The sequence below is a fragment of the Mustelus asterias genome, chromosome 6 (genome assembly GCF_964213995.1).
Source record: "Mustelus asterias chromosome 6, sMusAst1.hap1.1, whole genome shotgun sequence".
NCBI lineage: Eukaryota > Metazoa > Chordata > Chondrichthyes > Carcharhiniformes > Triakidae > Mustelus > Mustelus asterias.
Window position 1 is genome coordinate 78,374,161 of NC_135806.1, and position 25,268 is coordinate 78,399,428.

Sequence of the window (25,268 nt, forward strand, 5' to 3'; positions counted from 1 at the left end):
TCTTCACAAACATGGCATACATAGATACAGACTCAATTTACAAGATAATGGCAAGATAATCATCCAGTCCAATGCCGGCATCTCCACATCATAACATCTACAAAGCACAAGTCAGCAGTGTGATGGAATATTCTCCACTTGCCTGGATCAGTGCAGCTCCAAAAGCATTAAAGAAGCTCGATGCCATCCAGCACAAAGCAACCTGCTGGATTGGCACCCCATCCATCACCTTAAACATTCACTTTCTCTGCCACTGATGCACAATGGCAGCAGTATGTACCATCAACAAGGTGTAATTGCAGCAACTCACCAAGGCTACTTTGACAGCACCTTCTAAACCCATGACCTCTATCACCAGGAAGGTCAATGGCAGCAGATGCATGGGAACATCACCACCTACAGGTTCCCCTTCAAGCCTCATATCATCTTGACTTGGATCAATATTGCCGCTCCCTCGAAATCCCTCCCTAACAACACTGTGGGTGTACCTATGCCACACTGACTGCAGCAATTCAAGAAGGCAGCTTGTCAACACTTGCTTAAGGACAATTAGGGATGGGCAACAAATATCTGGCCAATGATGCCCACATCCTGTGAAAGACTAAATAAAAAACTTGGGGGACTGCTTATTCATAAGCTGAACGAGGGTAGTAGGTGGTATTCAGCAGAACACTTCTTTGCCCATGTTTTTAATGGCTGGGCAGTCATGTCCTGATCTCTTGGTTGGGAAAGAGCCTGTTAAGGAGGCTCAACTGGAGTGGCTGCTCATTTGAATATTTTTCTTTATTCTTTCATGGGATATGGGTGTCAATGGCAACAATAGCATTTACCCTTGAACAGAGTGGCTTGCTAGGCCACTTCAAAAGGCAGTTAAGAGTCAACCGTGTTGCTGCGGACCTAGTGTTACATGGTGACCAGACCAGGTATGGATAGCAGATTTCTGAAACAGATGGGCTTTTACAACAATCGATGAACTTACCATTACTGGGACAAGCTTTTACTTCCAGATTTATCAATTGAATTTAAATTCCACCAGCTGCCAGGGTAGGATTTGAAGCCATATACCCAGAGCATTAGCATGGGCCTCTGGATTACTAGTCCAGTGATATTACCACGACACCATCATTTCGCAAATATATCCCCAACAAAAAGTTAAAATCAATCCCGAAGTCCCTGGGGGGGTAATTGAGTTACGGGCTGATATCACGGTGCTGTTAAATGATAATGAAAGGAAATCAGAGGTTAGAGGAGAACTGAATCTTTCCTCTTGCAGAGGAATCTCTAACAAAGGAATAAATTTAGAAAGTTAAAATTAATAATTACATTTCAATCCAAAAATCAAAGCTCTTCCATACAAAAGGTTCGCGATAATGTAGACCTTAGAAGACCATAAATTCAAAGTCAATTGAAGTATTTAAAATATGGGCTTGATGCAAACATAGTGAATGGAGAAAATGTAGGGGAGTGGGATTCAGAAAACAGAGATACGCTGTGAAAACAAATCAAATAGCCGGCTCAACAGATTGAATTGAATGGTCTGTTTCAGTTCTTATAGAACAAACATGTTTATTACACTCCATCAACAAGGATAATTGATGTTGCTTGTCTTTTGGATTTATTGAATATCTGAATGGCAGAAAAGCTCATGGCTAGTGATGATTTTGCCCTTTTGAGGCCATATTTACTAAACAATGAACCAGTTATAGAAAGGCTGCAATTAGGCTGTAACTTAATTTTAGAATATAAATGACGTTAAACATACTCATGTTTCGCTCTTGTGGTTTAGGTTGCCAGAATCCTGCAATTAAAGTTATGAGTGATTAGGAGTGTAGTTTAAGTTAAGTAAAGAAATATCAATGTTGGAATTTTAAGGTAGTACATGAATTTGGAATAATAGTGCTCAACTTCAAGGTTGCATGGAAGATAGGTTCATGTCTTCATTCATGTTGCATGGGATTCAGGCCTTAATTAGGTTAGAGGGCTTTAGGACAGTACTGACTCGAAACATTAGTTGAGGGAGGTAATGCATGAGGGCAGGGGGTGGAGGGAATGGGGTTTGTGTGTGGGAGAGAGGGGAGACGTGGGTGTGAGTGAGAGAGAGGTGTCACAGGCCCAAAAGAGAGAAGGGAGTTGGTTGCTCGGGCTATTGGGGAGGATTTAAGCTAACTCGGCTGGAATGTGTGAACCAGGAGGTGAAATCTGCAAGGTGCACAGAATACATAAATCACACAAACGTAGGAAATCTTAAAGATTCTACATGAGTTCAGCATTAAGGGGAAAAGTAATAAAGTCTAAAGCAGGATTACTATCTACCTGAGTGCATAGTGTGTGTGAAAAATAAGACTGGTGAGTTGAGCCACACATTTGGCTCTGTGGATATAGCAGAGACCTGGCTCAAAGAATTTCTAGACTGGGTATTAAAAATTCCTGGATACAAGATGTCCCAAAAAAGGTAGGAAAGGAAGGAAACAAGGAGGCGAGGGAGCATTGAATAAGGAGAACATCACAGTGCTGGAGAAGGCATACCCCAGAGGAGTCAAATACAGAATTTTTTGGGATGCATTCATTGCTAGCAAGGCCAGCATTTGCTGCCCATCCCTGATTGCCTTTGAATGGAGTGATTTCAGAGGGCATTTAAGTGTCACATCTTGCTGTGGGTTTGGAATCACACATAGGCTAGACCAGGTAAAAATGGCAGATTTGCTTCCTGAAGGACATTAATGAAACTCAGGGATGATGCCAGCGAACTGGAGAATGATAAAGATATTCAAAATCATGAGAGATCCGAATACAGTAGATAGGGAGAAACTGTTCCCATTGGTGGAAGGATCGAGAATGGTGGGTGGGGCAGAGATTTAAGGTATTTGGCAAAAGCAATGGAAACATGGGGAAAAAGTTTTTTCCACAGAGCAAGTAGTTGGGATTTGGAATGTACTGCCTGAGCATGTGGTTGGAGGCAGGTTCAATCAAGGCATTTAACAGAGATTTGAATGATCTGAAAAAGGAATAACGTGCAGGGTTACAAGGAAAAGGCAGGGGAGCGGAACTAGGTCATAGCCCTTTTGGAGAGATAGCACAGACACGACAGGCCCAATGGCTGCCTTCAGTGCTGTAACCATTTTGTGATTCTGCAAGAGAAACAGAAGATACTGGGTCTGCTTAATTTTCTGTTGCAATTCTAACATGAAGTAATTGTTCTACTGAATACAGTTTCAGTCAGCTCCTACAGCAGTTTTGACTATCTAACAACAGGTTGGAAGAAAGCCAAATAGTAACCCAATATACTTTACCTCTGCCTGAAATTGTAATGCTACTCTCAGAGTTGAATAAAATTACAGACATACTGCTCTTCAACAAGGACAGCTTAATATAGTTGCTTTGATGACACAAGGCAGACAACACTGTGGGAGTTTTTCATTGGCAGTAGGTAGAGTATGAGGTCATCCACTTCCACATTTGCCAGTGGAGTCAAAAAAGGTATCATTTTTCATGTGATAGTTCACATGCCTCAAAATTCAAAGTTGGAAAGACACTAATTCTCACAACTGAGCACTCAATTTGGCTGTTAACATGGGGTTTAAATTGCCCCATTCCCTTGATATGTACTGTACCAACAAGCGAAAAAGAAAATGGCACAAAAACGAGACTGGATTTTGAACATTCCAGATCTTTTCCAAACAGCTTTCAAGCATTTATTTAAGGTGATTTCCTTCTGCTATGGTGCTTATTTTGAGTTGTACAAGTAGATTTTAAAAATCCCTTTACATCTGAACACCACTAATAACCATCTTGCAAACTTCTGAAAAAAAAATTGTTTGCTGAGTATCTTTGAACTAATATGTTTGACCAGTCATGAAAAAACATTGCTGCCTCCCAGATGCGGAGTGTGGTGGAGTGGGAAGGCGAGAGCAGAGGCGCTTCACAATATTTTTCTACAGGAATGTAGTAAGCAATACCTTCATTGTGTGGATTTCTTCTAACAGTCTTTCCGCACGTCGCAAATTCTTCAAGATGGCATCTTCTGTTCCCCTGCAGACACACCGTGAATAAGACGTAACTTCAGTTTGGGTAGAATTATGTTGTCTCAATTAAACAGCATTATATTCTGCTACTCAGATTTTCATTCCACAAGAAACAAACAAATGCATCAATATCATAGTACTGTAGAAGGATCAATTAGATCTAAAGCGTTAATTCTGTTTCTCTCCACAGATGCTGCCAGACCTGATGAGGTTATCTAGCATTTTCTGTTTTCACATCAATATCACAATTGGTAATTTAAGTTATTTTCTGTAAGGTCAGAATGCTACCAGTACTTCTTAATTAAAATTTTTTTAATCACAACAGAATCATGTACTAATCTTGCAGTCATCCAGTCAACTGCCATAACACTCAGCAAAGCAATTAATTTTTAATAATTAATTTTCCCCCCAAAAAAGTCCCAAGGTACCAAAGGTTGTTTGAGTAGGTTGGTTGCACAGCACAATGAAGCGCCAATGTTCTTTAGGACAACATGAAGTTACAAACTCACAGAAAGGTCTAGCATCAGTTCATGTCTGCAATTTCCCCAACAAATTGTTGAAAGTGTGTACAAGAAAAAAGCTATACAAGAAAAAAATCTCTTGGCTGTCCTGTGGAACTACTTTCTAATACTAAACCTTGAAACAGACCTGAACTTGATTGCTACAAAACAGTATTCAATTTCAACAATGATGTGCTGCATGACAACATTCTAAGTTTGTCTGATGGGTAAATCCAAAGTGAAGCAAAATCCAAATGGGAAAATTTGGGGTTTTTGGACCTGGCATCAAAAGATTTAGGAACCACTGGCCAGGTCTGTTATACTGTTACATCATTTTTTAAAAAGTCCATCATGTAAGGTAAATATTTATGTTTTTATGGTACAATAGAGGGCAGACAAAGGAAACACTACAGAACATTAAACACCAAGGACTGAATTTTTTACTTGGAGATTAATTGCAGTGATGGGTGGCAAAGTTGGCGTGATTCCTGCTGGATGGCAGTGCGAACATTCACGCCTGATCTTCCACTTTTCATTGTAAGTGAGTAGCTTGTTGAATTCCTCTGCCTTGCTGTTACCTCCTTGCTGTTACCTCATTGCAGGCCAGGTGTGTTGTGAACTTCTGCATCACCAAACAAAACAAAACCTTTATGCTATCCAGGAAAGACAGGAGGACCTCTGAGGAATAGGAGTTGGAGATCCACCCACTCCCACCTGACCACATCAGCCTGGGAGGAGGTTGTCAGGGGAGTGAGCACTCATGGCACACAGAAAATGACTGCCTAGCAATGCAAGAAAAGAACGATCTGATGTGCTCTGCCAGTGAAAGTGAACTTTTTCCCTCAAACTCACACTCATATGGGTTAGAGTCCACAGGGATGTCACACACTACCAGCATATGGGACATCAGAAGTGAACTCTACCAGCCAAAGCTCACCATCTCGTGCAAGATTCTGCACAAACAGCATCTTCATTCCTTAATGGGGAGGACTCAGCACGCATGACATGCTTCTGAGCTGCTCTTTCATCCGTAGTGCTCAGAGTTAATTCACCTGTCCTTTTTATCCAGGGCTCACCCATATCAGTGGGAAAGATCGAAGATCAGAGGAGGGAACCCCAGAGCTGCGGATTCTCTCCTTCCACGAGGACCACACAGCAGAGCTTGCAGGAAAAGATAGAGATCATTCCTGCATGGGAGATGAAGTCGGGTTCTGTCCACCACCCCTCCCCAATTCCAACAAAGCTATGAATCTCCATGCAGGATACATCGACAACATGTGGACAATGACTGTGAGTGATCTATAGTGAGGGTGCTTTCCCAGTCAATCACTAATTATCTCTTCTCTTTATCCCAGCCAACAGCAAGAAAAGGCAGAGGAAGAGCTCCAGCAAGCGTTTCAGCACCATCCCCAGGTTACTTAGATGAGTATGCTGAAGACCCATCTGAACAAGATTGGTCACTGCATTCACCTGCACCTTCCACCAACACAGACTCACACCTTGGTGGATCCTAGTTCAAGAGTAAGCTTGAGTTCACACAATCTGGCAATCATTTCACAGACACAAGTGCACAGCTGGTGGAGGCAGTGACAGCCGAGGCCTCTGACACCTGAAGGACTGGAAGAGACCTGGCCCCTGTAGAGTCTGATGATAAGCCTCTGGAATCGGCCTGGAAAGAAATGTTGGAGATGCAAAGACAGGCAGGGAAATATTAGGCAGAGTTGTCAGAGGCTTTCACCAAATGGAATGAAGAATGGATGAGTCTGCCCACATTCTGTCTGATGCCGTGGCTCCTGCATGCAAGCATATTGAATTCTCCATGGGAAGGATGGCAGGTGGTTTGTCCTACTCATCACCCTCTTGAAATTCATCCCTTCAACGTCCTCCTCATTTGATGAGACGTGTAGATCCTCCATGTCTCCCCATGGCAAAATATTCCCCTTTGCAGCACTAGGTCGTGCAGAGTACAGTAAACAACAATGATGTGGGACATGACCTGTGGTGAGTTTTGGAGAGCCCAGACTAATCGGTCCAGAATCTGAAATGCATCTTTAAAAGGTCAATAATCTGCCTTGTGACTGAATGTGCAGCACTGTGTCTCTCCTCAGCTGCAATCTATGGGCTCTGAACAAGTGTCATTCGCCACATCCTTTTGGGGAGGGGGGGGTTTACTCCTGATCACTGAGGAGCCAAACCTCTAAACATCATGGGTCCTTAAAGATCTATAGCAACTACAGGTGACCCAAGATGCAAGAGTTGTGAGAGTTCCCAGGATACCAAGCAAAAAGCACACATGATCAGCCTTCTGTGACCACAGATTAATTGGACGTTCAGAGTGAAATTGTTTTCTATTAATGAATCTCAGATTGCTGCCAGGGAGCTCTCAAAACCATATGTGCACAGTTGATGGCACCCTGCACTTTCACAAAGCCTGAGATTGGAGCGACCCCATAGTTCTGACTGCCTTGATTGCCTCATCCATGTAGAACTGCATGTAATGGTGAGCTTTATTGAAAAGGGCACGAGTCACCTCATGCTTTTATTTGTCGCTGATTGCGAGATTCTGCTAAAGGTCTCCAGTGGAGCCCTGGAAGGATCTGCTGACAAAAACGTTGAGTGCGGCGATAACCTTAAGACCAAATGGCATTGGATGCCCTCCAACTTGGTGCAACGCAATTTCCCCATCAAGAATGTGGCAAATATGATCCACCACTCCATAGACAAGTGAAGGCATCTGCAGCACTGTCTTTTGCTCATCTCTATGTATAAACTGCATCTTCTATAGATCCTTGGTTGTGCCAAATTTCTTTGTGGATTTGGTTCCTCCTCGTCCGCATCTGGGTCTTCCTGCAGGCTCAGAGTTCCCCAGAGTTACAGGCTTCCCTGAGCTGCTTCAAATGGCAACGGGCTCTTCTTCTCCTCATTCGCACCAAAGCTATGAAGGTGGCAGTGGTGCCTGCAGCCTCAACTTCTCCTTGTTTCTGAGAATGGATACAATCGAGCAATCAATGTTAGTTTTGATTTGTCTTCCTCCACATAATAGGCAGCTATGCAATCTCCAGCCCTTAACTTTTCCTCAGTCTGCGCAGCACATACTAATACTCGGAGAACATCATTCTGGAGGATGACAGGTACATAAGAAATAGGAGGAGTAGCCTATTTAGCCCTTCAACCCAGTTAATGGCTGATTTTCTATTTCAACATCATTTGCCAACAATATCTCAGTATTCTTTTATGCTTTTAACAAGAAGAAATGCATGTCTTGAACATACCCGAATGACTGAACCAGCATAGCCCTTTGGGTTAGAGAATTCCAAAGATTCACCACCCTCTGAGTCATCCTTGTGCTAAAGGCCACTGGAGGACAACCAACACAACTATTGAAAAGTTAAAGTTTATTTATTAGTCACAAGTAGGCTTACATTCACACTGCAGTGAAGTTACTGTGAAAATCCCCTAGTCACCACACTTCGGCACCTGCTCGGGTACACTGAGGGAGAATTTAGCATGGCCAATTCACCTAACCTGCACATCTTTGGAGTGTGGAAGGAATCCGGAGCACCCGGAGGAAACTCATGCAGACACGGGGAGAATGTGCAAACTCCACACAGACAGTGACCAAACCGGGAATTGAACCCGGGTCCCTGGTGCTGTGAGGCAGAATGCTAACCACTGTGCCACCGTGGCTAACCACCACCTTCTCAAAGGCAATTAGGGATGGGCAATAAATTCTCATCATTCCTATGACACTCGCATTCCGAGAAATAAAAAAGTCAATGAAATACTTTTGAAATGTAGCCACTGTTGCAATGCAAGAAACATGGCAGACAGTTTGTGTAAAGCAAGGTCACAGAAAGAATATGCTCAGATAATACGTTGATTGAGGGACAAATGTCAGTCTGACATCTGGGTGAACTCCTCTAATTTGAAAAAAGTGCCACAGGACTTTTCAAGAGGGAAAATAGTACTCAGTTTAGTGACTCATTCAAAAGACAACACCTTCAACAGTGCTGCAGCCCTCAGTACTGCACCGAAATGTCAGCCCATTGGGGCATGAATTCACAGCCTTCTGACATAAAGGTACCAGCGCTTCCATGGCTAACAGTGAAAGGGATACAAAATTGCATCTTGAGAAAAAAAATTCTGGAAAGTGTGGATTCTCAGTTAACAATCCAGATATATTACTAATTTCAGCTAAATCATCTTAAATCAATCAGTCTGCAAGCGTGACCCCAACCTTCCTGTCGCGTGACATTTTAACCCAGCACCTTGCTCTCATGCCCACACATCCATCTTTAGCCTGCTGTGATGCCTCAGTTAAGCCTGGCGCCAGCTGGAGGAGCAGCATTTCACCTTCTGGTTGGGCACGTTGCAGCCCAGGACACAACACTGAGTTTGGTAGCTATAGATTATGACCATCGTCCTTAATTTTAAACCCCCTTTTTAAAGTATCCCACACACGTAGTGCCTGATTGCACCCCCCCTCCCCCCGCCCACCACCAAACACACCAGGCCATCTGTCTTTTGCTCTTAAAGTTGCTACGTCTTGTTGCAGTCTCTCGCAGCTATATTTTAATATCTAACACAATCTCTTTCTCAGTTTTGACAAAGCCAAAAGGGCTCAAAACCTGAACTCTGCTTTCTCTCTTTGCAGATGTTGCCAGATATGTTAAGTTTTTCCAGCATCCTCTGGTCTGGTTTCAGGTTCCAGCATCCACAGTATTTTCCTTATTAAACCATTTCAACCTAGTTCTACATTTTAGTATATTAGCTGCAGAAGTGAGTAAAAGCTGAAAAGCTTACATGTTCAATATGTAGTCCTTCAGCGGCTGTAAAACACTTCAGACAAGTAAATATAAATGCAACTGTTCTCTCTCCAAATGTTTGATCTTTTACATACAACCTCAATCCTTGGCAAGATTTTGCTTTTGGAGTCAGGAACCATACACAGAGGTCAGATGGGACCCTGACCACGGACTACATCAGGGGCAGTCACCCAACATAGATTTTGCCCAAAATGGCCAATTAGTGGCAAGAGGACACGTTTGTCATCCAATTAGGATGGTGGATAGACTCTCAAAGCTAGAGGGCCAAAAGGAGGTCCTCCAACATGGAGGTAAAGGAGACAGAGCGCACCTCCATCTTGAGGCACCCTCTTAACAGTTTTCAAATTAAAAAATCCCAATATCTGCCAGGCTACCACAGTGGAGAGAGAATCAGGTAGTTGCCACGCAGGGCCATAATTGTTTTTTCAATTAGCTTAACCAGCTATCTGATGCTGGTTATATAAGGAAATATATAGTTTCCATCTGCTGATGACAACCAACCTCCCCCTTCCCTGTTCAACGACTCACTCCACCCTCGCCCAAATCCGATCTGCAGTCTTCCCTGTGATTCGCTCCTGATTTCCACCATCTCCAAGGATTGGATTTTTCTCCCTGCAGCCAGATGGATCTCCACATTCCTGGCTTTGGCGGATTTCTCCTGTACTGCCATGCTTTTTCCCTGCAATCTCCCCACTTTCTTGCAAGTATCAGGGTTACTGAGTTTCAAATAATAAAAAAGGAACACTTCAGATACCAACTTTTTAGTTTTCAGCTGGGCAATGTTTCTCGTCAGTTTCCGGATGATTAAAGTTCTTGCTTTTTTGACATCTTTTCTCAATTTAACAACCTAGAAATGATAAGATGATTTTGTTAATATCTTCAAACATTTCCAAGCAATTATAGAACTGAAGAATGCAAACTTGTCTGATTTTTTTTTTCTCTATGTCTGAACATTCACAATAGCTATTAAATGCAACAGTTTATACTTTGGTATCAAATAGAATTTTACCAGGCCAAATTCCAAGAACCTTTCTAATGGCTAAAAAGAAACAGGCTTTGTAGGCATAAGCATGCCTATCCAGTTATGTTTTAATGTTATTCTTGGATCTTCTATTTCAAAATGCAGAGCACAAGTTCAAAAGTTAATAAAATTATTTTGTGCACTTATACATTTCTTAAAGTTACTGTCAAATATAGAATTAGAAATTCTAACTTTGCCGTAAAGTTTCAAACATCGTGCGCGAGTCTTCAATCAGACATAAATTTGTTTCCCAAGGATTCAGCCACTTAAAATCTTAGGTTGTTTTAGAGTGGCTGATCCAATCAACAGAAATATCATTCATATGAAAGGACATTAAGTAAACAAAACCACATAATTTAGTTCACATCACTAGGCTTCAGTTATAATTTAGCCAAGATTTTTTGCTGCTAAGCCTTTCCACCAGCATTGGTGCTGAGTCTTTTCACCTTTTCCCACCTTTAAAATCTATCTCAAAAACTAATTTCTTAGACCAAGCATTTGCTTACCTCTCCTAATTCCCTCCTTCCTGTTCTTATGTCAGTATTCTTATGTCTAGTTGTGAAGCAGCTTGGGACATTTCTTTATATTAAAAGGCACCATATAATTACAAGTTATCTTCACAGTAAATTGTTCGTTACATTTTGAATATATCAAAGTAATGCAGACACCTATGTCTGTAAATATTTGAAACCCATATACTTATTACCCTATCAAGTTTCATCCACACAACAGTAAAATACATAATTGATTATAATCTTAAATTCTCCAAGTGGGAATATTTGTTGCAGTGAATAGTGTAAGCATCTGTTCATTTTAACTAAACACATTTATTCTTGTTATCGGTTTAACCTTGTATCTAGTGTCTTACGAATGGCACTCTTGTATTTCAATTTTCTTCTCACCTAAAATATTAATGCTATCTCACATTCAACACTGACCCCAGGGCAGGAAATTTTCCAGCCAATGCCTCAAGCCACCAGGATCTTCCAGTTCTGTCAGCTGGATCTTCTGGTCCTGCCAACGTGAAAGGAGATTTGAATGGCTCGCTAGCCCCACCGTGGGAGAAGCCACTGCAGGGGGACTGGAAAATTCTGGCCTGTGTTTTTTTCCCCCAGAGAAATTAGACTCTGTGGACTATAAATACTACGGTGCATATTTCATGTTATTGGTAGGGTCAGGCCAACTGAAAACAGTTCCACTGTTGAGAGAGAAAATTACATTTTATATTACATGGTAGAAAACTCATGTTCTTTCAACTTTACATGAGCAAAGTGATGGGAAATCCACACACTTATGGTCACATGATGACTCGGCCAACATTTTAAAACTATTTGCATCAAAAACATTTTAAATGCAAATGACCATACTCTAAAGGTAAAAAGGAATTAGCTTCTGGCCTTCACAGTTTTCAAGTTACAAAATGTTACTTTAATCTTGGTAAACTAGCCAACAACAAAAAGTTGCAAGAAGATGCATAGTTGATTACCCAGATTTAAGATTTAATTGCGCAATGCATTTGATATTCTATACAAGTTATTTTCTACCCTTCAAGTCTGCAACCTGTGCTGGGTAGGCAATGAAGTCGCAATATATGTCATCCAAAGTAATTCCCAAATGGAAAACAGGAAAAATTCAACCAGCCATATAATGCAGAATAAAAGGTACCCACCACGAATTGGAAATGGTCAAGAGCTTCAAGTTTCTTGGCGTCCAGATCACCAACAACCTGTCCTGATCCCTTCATGTTGACGCTATAGTTAAGAAAGCCTACCAATGCCTCTACTTTCTCAGAAGGCTGAGGAAATTTGGCATGTCCATTACAACTCTCACTAACTTTTACAGATGCCCAGTAGAAAGCATTCTTTCTGGTTGTAGCACAGCTTGGTATGGCTTCTGCGCTGTCCAAGACCCCAAAAAACTACAAGGGGTCATGAATGAAGCCTAGCCCATCACGCAAACCAGTCTCCCACGCAATTACACTGTCTACACTTCCCACTGCCTCAGAAAAGCAACCAGCATAATCAAGGACCCCATGTACCATGGACATACCTCCGTCCACCTTCTTCCGCGGGAAAAAGATTCAAAAGTCTGAGGTCATGTACCAATCAAGAACAGCTTCTTCCCTGCTGCCATCAGACTTTTGAATGGACCTACCCTGCATTAAATTGATCTTTCTCTACCCCCCCCTAGCTATGATTGTAATACTACATTCTGCACTCTCTCCTTTCCATCTCTATGGACGGTATGCTTTGGCTGTATAGTGTGCAAGAAACAATACTTTTCACTGTATGCTAATATGTGACAATAATAAATCAAATCAAACCACCTCCACCACCCCCAAACCACCAGCTTCCCATAGCTGTCCAACTGCAACCAATTCCTATAAAGTACAGAATCAGAGATCAGGGTATGGGGAGATTTTCTTTCACCCAACACCATTTTCACCACTGCTTCTTTGAATTTTTTGAATCCTAATCTCTGCCATTTCACAGCAGGACTGAATATCAGATGCTACCACTCAGCTGAAGAAATTCTTCCACATTGGCAGGGGATATAAATTAGCTCTTCCCAATAGGGCAAGCAAGCCAAGAATCAGACTTATCAAGACAACTTTGTCAAATGTGATCACTATTCTCTCTGTCCAGTGAGAATTGCTGGAAGAGAATTCCTTTGCATAAAGGAAGGCTGCTTGCCAACAAATAGAGTGGGAATATTTAAATTACTGTCCTGGGCTCTGGATGCTTAGAAGAGGCACATTTCAGTTTGGCATCCCCTATGATTAGATGGTAATCTAAATCTAAGCTGTCATCTGCAAGAAAATCACATCTTCAACCTAACACTGAAGAGTGTGAATGAAAGCAAGAGGAAACATGGAGAGAGAATAATATGAAAGGGAACAGAGAGGATGGGATCAGGGGCAGTTGATCCTGCTGTTGTATGAATGGAAAGTACTGTCCAAATTCACTGTCAACCGTGCACCCAATGTCATATCATGCCATTGAAAAAGGTTAAGTAACTTTAAGTTGGCATTAGCAGTTCTGTAAATCCAATGATAACAGTTAGTTTTCATACTCAATGTTGCATCGATACGGTAGCCTTTCACATGCTCCACAATCCCAAAATAACTTAAGGGAGATAATGAAATACTTAGAAGTCTAGCTATACTTTCTATTTATGTGAAAGCAGCAACCAAAGTATGCAGAAAAAATTCAGAAACAGTACATTAAATGACCACCCATTTAAGGAGGAACCCTTAGCTGAGATGGCACGGTAGCACAGTGGTTAGCACTACTGTTTCACAGCACCAGGGACCCGGGTTCAATTCCCGGCTTGGGTCACTGTGGAGTTTGCATGTTCTCCCCGTGTCTGAGTGGGTTTCTTCCGGGTGCTCCAGTTTCCTCCCACATTCTGAAAGACGTGCTGGTTGGGTGCACTGACCCCAACAGGCGCCAGACTGTGGCAACTAGGGGAACTTCAGAGTAACTTCATTGCAGTGTTAATGTAAGCCTTACTCGTGACTAATAAATAAACTTTAATCCGAATCGTTTGTTCCTCATTTGAATACATAAGAACAAGGCTTCAGTTTAACATCTCACCCAAAAGACAACGTTGAAACGTTAATCCAGATTATATGCTCAAATCATAGGGGACCTTCCATTCACAATCTTCTGATTCACAGGCAAGAGTACAAACACATCAACTGAACTGACATGCCCTTCATATAAAAAAGTGCTTTACAACATTTAACCTTGTGGGGTAATTTGGTGGTCTACGTTTGCCTTGTTAAAATTCTGTTAGCACTCCGATTCCGGTCATTAATTGAAAACAGAAGATCAGGGCTAGATACACATACAAAATATTCAATTGCAACTTTATTTTGCACCTTATATTTCATATGAATGTATCCTTGACTTTGATGATTCCTAAAAGCAAAATGTTCCAAAGTAATCTTTGTGAGGCAACCACGGACAAATCAAAATTGTTGCTGATTTAGTTCCCACGATGACCAAGTTGATAAACACAATAGTGGCTCTAATTTTGATTCCTGGTGTGTGCTGAGTTAGCTGAAAGAGTGAGTTAGCCTTGGGGGCCTGGTCCCCGAGGTAAAAGGTGAGTGTCAAATCCATTGCCCACACCATTCTCCTTCTGTACAAGTAATGCACATTTTGTATATATTACTTGATAGACAATTTCTAATTTAAAAAAAATCTGGACTCCATATTGTCATAGCATGTGCGTGCGCGCGAGTTTTAACTGCTTTTTAGGTTAAGCTACCCTTATGGCACAGTGGTTAGTACTGCTGCCTCACAGCACCAGGGACCCAGGTTTGATTCCCGGCTTGGGTCACGTGCGGTCTGTGCAGAGTCTGCACGTTCTCCTCGTGTCTGCATCGGTTTCCTCTGGGTGCTCTGGTTTCCTCCCACAGTCCAAAAGATGTGCTGGTTAGGTGCATTGGCCATGCTAAATTCTCCCTTGGTATACCCGAACAGGCGCCAGAGTATGGTGACTCGGGGATTTTCACAGTAACTTCATTGCAGTGTTAATGTAGGCCTACTTGTGACACTAATAAATAAATATGGCTGAAAAATTGTTAGCTACAACCACACCACCCCTCCCCCACAGCATGTTGATAAGAACCAGAAGTTTAAAATATAAAAATTTACAGATTGCCAAAGGCTCTCACAAAACATAGTGCTGAACGAAGAGATTTCTGGATAAATATGTTTAAGTTTAATCCTTAGGATGCTACAATCAACAAATATGTTCCCAAGCTTTTTGCGGGGGGCGGGATTGGGGTGATAGGTTCCTGCTCCTCCTGATCCACAAGCAGCAAAGATGTTTATTTCATTGATTCAGCTCTTCACATCTCGTTTTAAGTTGATGGGTGCCCCAAGGCCTGGGAAACACAGCCAAAATGAGTTAAATTTAGAATAACTGTTCAAATTAGCCTCTAGCTAAACTCTCCAGTACAGCTACAATAATGCATCTACCTAACAATGTGGAAAATTGCCGAAAGTCATCCTGTCAACAAAAAGCAGGAAAAATCCAATCAGGCCAATTATCACAATCAGTCAACACTCAATCATTAGCAAAAGCAACGAAAGGTATCATTGAGGGTGTTGGCAATCAGCATACAATCCCCACAACCTGCTCACTGGTACTCAGTTCGACTTTTGCAAATGCCACTCAGCTCCAGACCTCATTATAGCTTTGGTCCAAATTCCTGAGGTGAGGCGAGAACGACTGCCCTTAATTTCAAGGAGTCTGGCATCATGGAGCCCTAATAAAGTTGAAGTCAATGAAAGGGGGAACTCTCTTGTGGTTAGAGTCTTATTAACCACAAAGGAAGATGGTTGCTGTTATTGGATCCAATCATGTTAGCATCAAGTCATCACTGCAGGCATTCTTCAGGATACTCTCCGAGGCGCCACCATCTTCAGCTGCTTCATCAATGAGCTTGCCTCCATCATTGTGTCAGAAATGGGGTTGTTTGTCCATTCAGTTCTATTGGCAATAGATCATGTAATTTATCAGTGTGTGCATGCATACAGCAAGGCCTGGAAAACATTCAAGTTTGAGCTGATATTTGATGTGACTGTTATTTTCCATCTAGGTTCCAAACAATGACCATTTCCAACGAGTCTTACTAGCAGCTCCTTGACATTCCACACCATTACCTTTGTTGAATCCTCCACCGTCAATGCTGGATGGGTACTGGACAAACCACATAAATATCATGGCTTCAAGAGCAGGTCTGAGGCTTACAATTTGGCAGTAAGTAACTCTCCTTCCGATTCCCCGAAGCCTCTCCAACATCTGCAAGTCACTAATTAGGAGTGTGATAGAATACTATTTCCTTGCCTGGATAAGTGGAGCTCCAACAACACTCAGGAAGCTCAACTTCAAGGACAAAGCAATCCATTGACTGGCATGTCAACCGTCACCCTAAACACTCACTCCAATGCCACACACCATGGCTGAAGCGTGCACCATCCACAAAATGCACAGCAACAACCTGGCAAGGTTTCACACCTAACAAAGTGACCTCTACCACCTGAGAGGATAAGAGTAGCAAGGCCCATGGAATATCACAAGTTCCCTTGTGATGGGATCTATAAGTTTCAAAAGTTTGTATTTTTTTGAGACAGACCTGAATTGAAAAGGGAAACTAACTCAATCCTAGAATTCTTGGAATGTTCAATCCCCTTGTCTCAGGAATAGTCTTGTAACCTTTGGTGCATTTCCTCCAAGGTTGGTATACGCTTCCTTGGCAACAAGACCAAAACTGTACACAATTTTCCAGGAATGGCCTCATCAAGTCCCTATATAAATGCAGTAACATTTCCTTACACTTACAGAATAAAGACTAGCCATTTTCTTCCTGCTTGCTTGCTGTACCTGCATATTCACTTTCTATGATTCTTGTAGAACAACATCCAGGCCCCTCCGAATACCAACATCGCCAAGTCTCTCACCATTTATAAAGTGTTCTTCTTTCCAATTTTCTTTCCAAATTTGACAGCTTCAGACTTGCCTACGTTATAGTCCACTTACTGACATATCTATATCCCTTTATAGCCTCTTGGCATCCTACTCATTTTACTTTCTCACCTAACTTGGTATATCCACCAGATTCGGATAGATTGCATTTACCCTACATGTTAGCTATTAGGGGTCAGATCTTCCAAGGTACAATTAATACATTTCAGTCAGCATGTAAACAATTTCTGAAGAATAGATGTTCTCATTTGGAACATCTTAGAAGCACACGTGAACTGATTTTTATTTTGCTGGATGCTGCTATGCTGTCTAATCTAGCGAAATGTTGAGTGAAGAGTGTTATCCCTTGATTCAGGCACTGCTATAGTAACTAAAATGGAAGCAAGTCCGCCTTGCCTTTTTGATGTAATAGATAATGTTTCCCTTGTTTTAGTTCCGATTGCTTGATTTGCCACGGCTCTATAGTATCCATCTGCATCAAAACTGCCCGCTCAAATTGAAGTTTCAATCTGTCAAGTATATATATCACAATCAAATATCAGTATATGATATTGTACAAAAGGAAGTCCAATCACCCATTGTTCCCGTACCGGCTTGAAATGGAAACGTTTTCTCCTTCAAGTATATATCCAATTCTTTTTGCAGTCACCATTGAATCTGCTCCCACCATTCTTCCAGGGAGTGCATCCAGATCTATCTCAAGTGTTACGAGTTCCGGAGAGACCAATCTCTTTAACATGACAAGATTTCAGGTTTACTATAACAAATAAATTAAGTACACTATTGACTAAACACTATTTTTGCAGCTGGCTTACACTTTAAACTACAGAGCAAAACTTTTACACAACCAAAAACACCATCAGGTAGATGTTATACTGTCCTTTAAATGGACATTCAATTCTCCCAAGCACCGTCCAAAATGATTCCTGCTTCCTGATGGTTTACTTCCCACCTTTTCCTTTCCCAACTTGGAAACATTTAATTCCAGAGTGGTCATTCACAATGCAAGTTTTCCATGAACCGTCTCCCTCTAGCTAAAGCTAGGCAAATCTTGTTTCAACTCCCAATTAATTTAGTTCATCCAATCAGAGTATGGGCTTCCATTCATATTCCTGCATGATGAACCAGAAAGATTTTCTGTCTCTAGTTGCTCTCCCTCTCCTGGACCTTGGAAGACTAACCTGTGTGCGATATTAAAGGAAAACCTGTAACCTGGCATTGAAATGCCTTCCACTGTATCCTTCCCGTCTCAAAATCAACAACTAGGGCAATGTGAATCAAATGGGTATTGTATCCAGGTAGCAATGCTAATTTAGTTATACTTGACAGTCCAACTATCTTTCTCTTGGAAGTAAATGGACAGTTTAAAGCACGGTTGTTTACAACCCAACATTTTCAACACTAAAGACTCAAACTATCCACTGTTAGTACACAGGCTACTGACATCATCTCCTACTGTAAACACCTTGCACATTTTACCCATTAATCTAGGTCCTCTTTGATCTTTAACCATCAAAGACCCAGGCTTGCTGTCAGACAGACTTCAGAACAGGTTGCATGACCATTCTTTATTTCAGCTTAAAATTAAAACACCGTCTCAACAAATTACAACCTTATAAACCTCCTAATTTTAATACACGGATTTTAGTGCATGGTCTTCCTGAGCATTTTCTGATGCTCAGGACCGAGGATCAGTCATTCTTTATTGATTAGAAAAGGGAAACCAGACAAGTAACTCTTTGCTGAGGAGAATCAACTGATGCGATTACATAATAAAAGTGTAATCAGGATATACAAAAAATGGCTACAAATGGCCTCAAATTTTTAAATAATTTATGGCGAGGATCCACAGCCTTTATACTGGAGGTTCCTAATCCCAGAGTAGTAAAATAAACTGACTGTAAACAGGATACTGAAGAGGAAGGCATATTTTTAGATCAAGACTGAGGAAGGAGACTCCTTTATTGTTTTCACCACATGGGGACCACTTTGCAGGTTCTCCCAGTGTCTGCATGGGTTTCCTCCCACAGTCCAAAGATGTGCCGGTTAGGTTGATTGGCTATGCTCAATTGCTGCTTAGTGTCAAGGGGATTAATAGGGTGGCTACGGGGATAGGGCCTGGGTGGGGGATTGTTGTTGGGGCAGGTTGGATGGGCTGAATGGCCTCTTTTCTGCACTGTAGGGATTCTTTAATTCCACTTTTTAAATAAACGAAGTTAAACGGTTTATGATTTCTTCATGTCTTAGGGACATTAAGGGCAGCAAATGGCCATGGCCGCCCCTGGTGAAGGCCACCCTCTCAGCAATCATCAGTCCTCCACAATTTTCCCCTCGAGGGTCTGACTGCCAGGCTCCAGCTTCCCTTTAAAGATACTCACTTGTTCTTAATGGGACATGTTCATTTAGGCACCTTCACCCTGGAACTGCAGCCTTAGCGTTGACCACTGTGAGCATGGATGCTGCTGAGTCCGTGGAATCGCTAGCCCTCTGATTGGGCCAGTAGCTCTTAAGATCAGACTGCCATGCTTAATTGGATGATGGTCCTGGCAGCGGGCGGCCTGTTAATTGGTCACTGCTGGCAATATGCCGTCCATGTCCAGGCACTTCCAAATCAGGATCACCACCCACTTTCAGCCTGGCAGTGGGAATGCCAGGTAAGCAGCAAAATTCAACTCTACATATTCTGGTTGGAGAAAGTTTAAAATTTACACAGCAATATCAGTTAAAAAAAGAATTGATTTTTTTTCTCCATTAAGTTCTGAAATGCTTGAAATTCAGATGACTAACAGTATTGTTTGTACTGTACAGTAATTGATTACAGTAAAAATACAAGCCAAAAAATAGGAATGAAGCAGAATTCCATTACACAGTCAAATGGAATGCTACAATATATGGGAATCTGAAAAGTTTCCTAGAACTTAATCCTTTACAGCTCAACTTTATTTGTTTTCACTCATCTTATATTTTCTACCATACAAAGAAATATAATCCTGGAACCATTGTTGTTTGCATTTAAAATCTATTTGGATCTGTCAAGTCATCAATCCACACTTCACAGCTGTACAAACACATCTGTACATTCACACTGAGCGTGTTTTCAAATCTATTATGTTGCATATTTTAAACACAATGGCTGCAGAACGTCACAGTCAATTAGTTCACAATTCCACTGAAACACCAGATACCACTTTTTTCAGCAAAAAAACGCCCTCTCAAGTAAGCAGAATTGCAGCATGATGTTACATAGATCATGTACACAAACTACTGAAACTATGTAATAAAAACATATCAACTCCAGCAGCTTAACTATTGCACTGCCTTTAGAGCTTCATACATTACTTGTAAAATATCCTCAAGCTAGTCAATGTTCCACACGTGGTTAAGAATGAGTTTGTATTCCAGAGTAACAGCATCAAAGGAACACTGTTGACAAAGGAATGAGATAGTAGCTGTTCATTTAACATAGCTGACACAAAGATGCGTTGGGATCTAAAACTAACAGCAATATGTTATAGCATCTGGGGTATTTCGGCCAGGCTCAAAGAAGCAAAAATACAGGGATACAGATAACATAAACTGCAGTAATTACGTTGAGAAATGCTGGTTAGAAAGTAGTCAAATGCAGGTATAAGCCATTTTTTAAAAACCAAGTCCTAACTTGGATCCATTTTAAAAAAATTATGTGGGTACGTGTTTTTCCTAATGACATGAAACTCTGACTAATAATAAGTTGCAAAGCCAAAACTCCAAGGTTGCTTCATTATCCATTTCTACAACATATACCACAGAATTTCTGTAGTTATTCTACTGAGGATATTTTAAGATATGAAATTCGAGGACTTAATCTCACCAATTGCAATCTGCTATTAATCATTGGCTTTCTTACCACAAAATTGTTTGAATGTTAGTGCTGCAGAAATAGGTTTAGCTCAGATTAAAAGGTTGTGTTACTGCAAGAATGGGGGGCAGGTGGTGCTTGAAGGGCTGGGTAGATGAGTTGTTTGAAGGTTTGTGCGCTCCTTCAGGCTTTACCTCTGCACATTCCCGAAGTTTTATGATGTGTTTAAATATATCCTTCCCAAATGAGCCTTCCCTCTTTTGGTCAATCACCAGTCAGGGTCTGCCACGAGTTGATAGGTAAATTTGATCTCTTTACGGATGCTTTGAGGACATCCCTAAAGCATTTCTGCTGTCCTTCTGGAAATCTCCTGCTGCAAACGAGCTCCAAGTAGAGCAGTTGCTTTGGGAGTCTGGAGATAGGCATACGGATAACATGTCCTGCCCAGCAGAGCTGGTTTTTAGTGATTAATATCTCAGTGCTGGGCAAGTTGACTTTGGAGAAGACGTGGCTGTTGGTCCATCTTTCCTGCCACCAGATTTGGAGGATTTTGCATTGGCACTGCTGATGATACTTCTCCAGCGTCTCAGATTTAAGAGCTTGGTTCTCAAATATTTCCTAATTTGGCTGCAGGAAGGACGTTCCTGATCACAGGGCTATTCAAAATCAGGGGTCATACTCTTGAAGATATGGGGTAAAGATTGAGTTGAGGAGAAATTTCTTGACCCAGAGGCTGGTGAGCGTGTGGAATTCTCTACCACAGAAAGTAATTGAGGCCAAAACATTGTATGTTTTCAAGAAGGAGTTAGATATAGTTCTTGAGGTAAAGGGGATCAAAATGATGTATTGTGGGGAGTGGAATCAGGCTAGTGTTGGATGATCAGCCATGATCATAATAAATAATGGAGCAAGCTCAAAGGGCCGAATGGCCTGCTCATACTTCCTAATGTTTCTATGTCTACATTTCTATTGAGTTGGCACATTAGAGGTAATAATGAATTTCATCAACTCTGTCTGCCTTTGTGGAGAGGAGGCCTACTAGATACAGAAAATAATCTACATTTTCCTGTACATGCTGTAGATCTTTATTGGTGGAGGGGAGGCGTTATGCTGTGGCAGGTAGTTGGAAGAAAACCTCAGTTTGCTGGATGTTTTGAGAAAGATTCATTTTCTCATATGCTTCGGAGGAGGAGTTAACAATGACCTGGATCTCACAAGTTCAATCTGCATACTGAAGCTCCATGGTCGAGTAGGGCTGCAGTAACTACAGGAGTCTTCCAGCTATCAGAAAAAAACTCTATTCTCCTCAATCAGCTCCTTCCTCTCAGTGGCAAGGAACTCCCTCCATAGTCGCAGTATGGTTTTTGCCCATCAGGAGACACCCAGATATGGTTTTACTGTGCAGCAAATTCAGAAAACGTACAAGGAACAGCACCGTAACATGACCTTTACAGACCTCATAAAAACTTTTGATTTTGTTAGCCACATAAACTTATGGTGTATCCTCCTCAAAATTTGGCTGCCCTCAGAAGTTTTGTCACCATCCTCCACGATGACATACATGCCATGATCCTCAGCAATGGAACAATTACACACTTATCTCAGTGAAAATGAGAGTCAAACAAGTTTGTGTCATTACACCAACACTCTTCTCAACTTCCCTCATTGCAATACAACCTCTTATCTTCAGCAAATTACCCACAGGTGTGGAAATATCTATAGAATAAGCAGGAAATTGTTCAAATGATGCCGCATTCATTCCAAAACCAAAAAACCTGCAACTCACTAAAATATTCAACAGCTCACTAAAATCTAGGTTGCTTCTTTTGGATAGGCAGGTGGTTCCATTTTCTTTTAAGGAAAATAAATCAGAACTGTCTTTTTTCATTATACCTCATTGTATATTGATTAGGGCACTTGTTGGAAATCATTATATGGATGAGATTTACGATTGCTTAGCCCTCAACAAACTAGTGAACAATTTGCAGTGTTCATTGCTCATTAGGGAGCATGAGTTCGACCTCTCAAATTTCACTGAGGAATTTAGCAAAAATGACCAGAATAGTGATTGGAGCTAAAAAAAAACTTGCATTCAGATAGTACCTTTCACAACTTCATAATATCCGAAGGCACTTTGCAATCAATGAAGTAAAAATTCAAGAGTTTGAAAGACAATATCCTGGTCAGCAAGCTATCAATTACCTCTACAAACATTTACAGTAGCAGAAAAGATCGAGGCAAACCACGTACGATACTGCAACTAACCAAGAAAGATTATCACCAATACTATATTGTAATATTATGTTCAGGATTTAAAGAACGTCGTGAGTGCTTTGATCTTTATATCACATACATTTTGCAAAACTTGCTTGCTAAGCTATTTGTAACATAATGGCAAATCAGAATGATAGTTGGTGCTTTCCACCCCCACTTTCTTCTTGCTTCATTTTTTGACATTTGTTAAACAGCATTCATGGGATTGATTCAGCAATTGGTAAACACATTGCATGCACGGGCAACTCTTGGTAACCTATTTGACAACTGGAAATCATTTGTAAAGGTTGGCTCAAAATTTAATGAAACATGTTTTGTTTTATAAGCACAAGTACAGCATTACTGTTTGTAATCTATATATTGGAGGAAAATGTAACTGGTTTGATTAGTAAGTTTGCGGACGACACAAAGGTTGGTGGATTTGCGGATAGCGATGAGGACCATCAGAGGATACAGCAAGATATAGATCAGTTGGAGACTTGGGCGGAAAGATGGCAGATGGAGTTTAATCCAGACAAATGTAAGGTAATGCATTTTGGAAGGTCTACTACAGATAGGAAATATACAGTAAATGGCAGAACCCTTTGGAGTATTGATAGGCAAAGGGATCTGGGTGTACAGGTACACAGGTCACTGAAAGTGGCAATGCAGGTGGAGAAGGTAGTCAAGAAGGCATACAGCATGCTTGCCTTCATCGGCCGTGGCATTGAGTTTAAAAATTGGCAGGTCATGTTGCAGCTTTATAGAACTTTAGTTAGGCTGCACTTGGAATATAGTGTTCAATTCTGGTCGCCACACTACCAGAAAGATGTGGAGGCTTTGGAGAAGGTACAGAAAAGATTTACCAGGATGTTGCCTGATATGGAGGGCATTAGCTATGAGGAGAGGTTGGAGAGACTTGGTTTGTTCTCACTGGAACGACGGAGGTTGAGGGGCGACCTGATGGAAGTATACAAGAGTATGAGGGGCATGGGCAGAGTGGATAGTCAGAAGCTTTTTCTCAGGGTGGATTAGTCAATTACTAGGGGGCACAGGTTTAAGGTGCGAGGGGCGGCCTTCACGACACACGACAGCGCAAAGTCACTGAGCAGAAACCGATAGCCAAGTTCCGCACACATGAGGATGGCCTAAACCGGGATGTTGGCTTTATGTCACACTATCAGTAACCCCCACAGCTTGCCTCCTGGACTTGCAGAATCTCACTGGCTGTCCTGTCTGGAGACAATACACATCTCTTTAACCTGTGCTTAATGCTCCCTCCACTCACATTGTCTATATCTTTAAGACCTGGTTGGCTGTAGAGATTCGCATTCTAATCAGTATTCTGTAACTTGATTTTGTGTCTCTGTATGCCCTGTTTGAGAGCAGATATGATGTGGAGATGCCGGCGTTGGACTGGGGTAAACACAGTAAGAAGTTTAACAACACCAGGTTAAAGTCCAACAGGTTTATTTGGTAGCAAAAGCCACACAAGCTTTCGGAGCTGCAAGCCCCTTCTTCAGGTGAGTGGGAATTCTGTTCACAAACAGAGCATATAAAGACACAAACTCAATTTACATGAATAATGGTTGGAATGCGAATACTTACAACTAATCACGTTGTTTTGTTTCTTAAAGACTTGATTAGTTGTAAGTATTCGCATTCCAACCATTATTCATGTAAATTGAGTTTGTGTCTTTATAAGCTCTGTTTGTGAACAGCATTCCCACTCACCTGAAGAAGGGGCTTGCAGCTCCGAAAGCTTGTGTGGCTTTTGCTACCAAATAAACCTGTTGGACTTTAACCTGGTGTTGTTAAAACTCTTACTGTGTTTACCCCAGTCCAACACCGGCATCTCCACATCATAATTTGAACCCCACAGAAACACTGTCAATCCTGTGGTAACTAAGCAACATGTTTAGAGTCGCACAGAATAGCATTGGATATGTTCTGTAAAAATAAGGTGGGGTGAAAGGGCTTAATTTAAAGTTTGGACAGTTTAAATACAGTTTTGTTCTATAATTGTTCTCATAGTCTTCTCCCAAACCCAACTTAATTTGTAATTTCATAAATTATGCATGGTAAACATATATTTACCTGAAATATACCATTAGACTATAATGTTTAATTTGGTAATCACTTTGCCAGTAAATAGTCTATGTCCATCAGAATTAAAAATTCAAGGTATGTTGTTCAAACCCAACTAGTTGTTTAAAAAAGTCTAAAATAGTATTGGTTTTAAAATATCATGACGACTCATATGGCATCTTCCATGACCAATGAACACTCAAAAGTTCTTCACAGTCA

General features: G+C 41.3%; 1 protein-coding gene across 1 annotated transcript in view; it reads right to left on the reverse strand.

The window, feature by feature from the left end:
* srfbp1 (serum response factor binding protein 1) overlaps positions 1-25,268 on the reverse strand; it is a 210,850-nt gene that overhangs the window by 127,180 nt on the left and 58,402 nt on the right. The window contains exons 2-3 of the mRNA XM_078214605.1: positions 10,107-10,195; positions 3,957-4,029 (exon numbers count right to left, since the gene is read on the reverse strand). Of these exons, the coding sequence (XP_078070731.1) occupies positions 3,957-4,029; positions 10,107-10,195 (162 nt within the window). The remainder of the gene's footprint in view (positions 1-3,956; positions 4,030-10,106; positions 10,196-25,268) is intronic.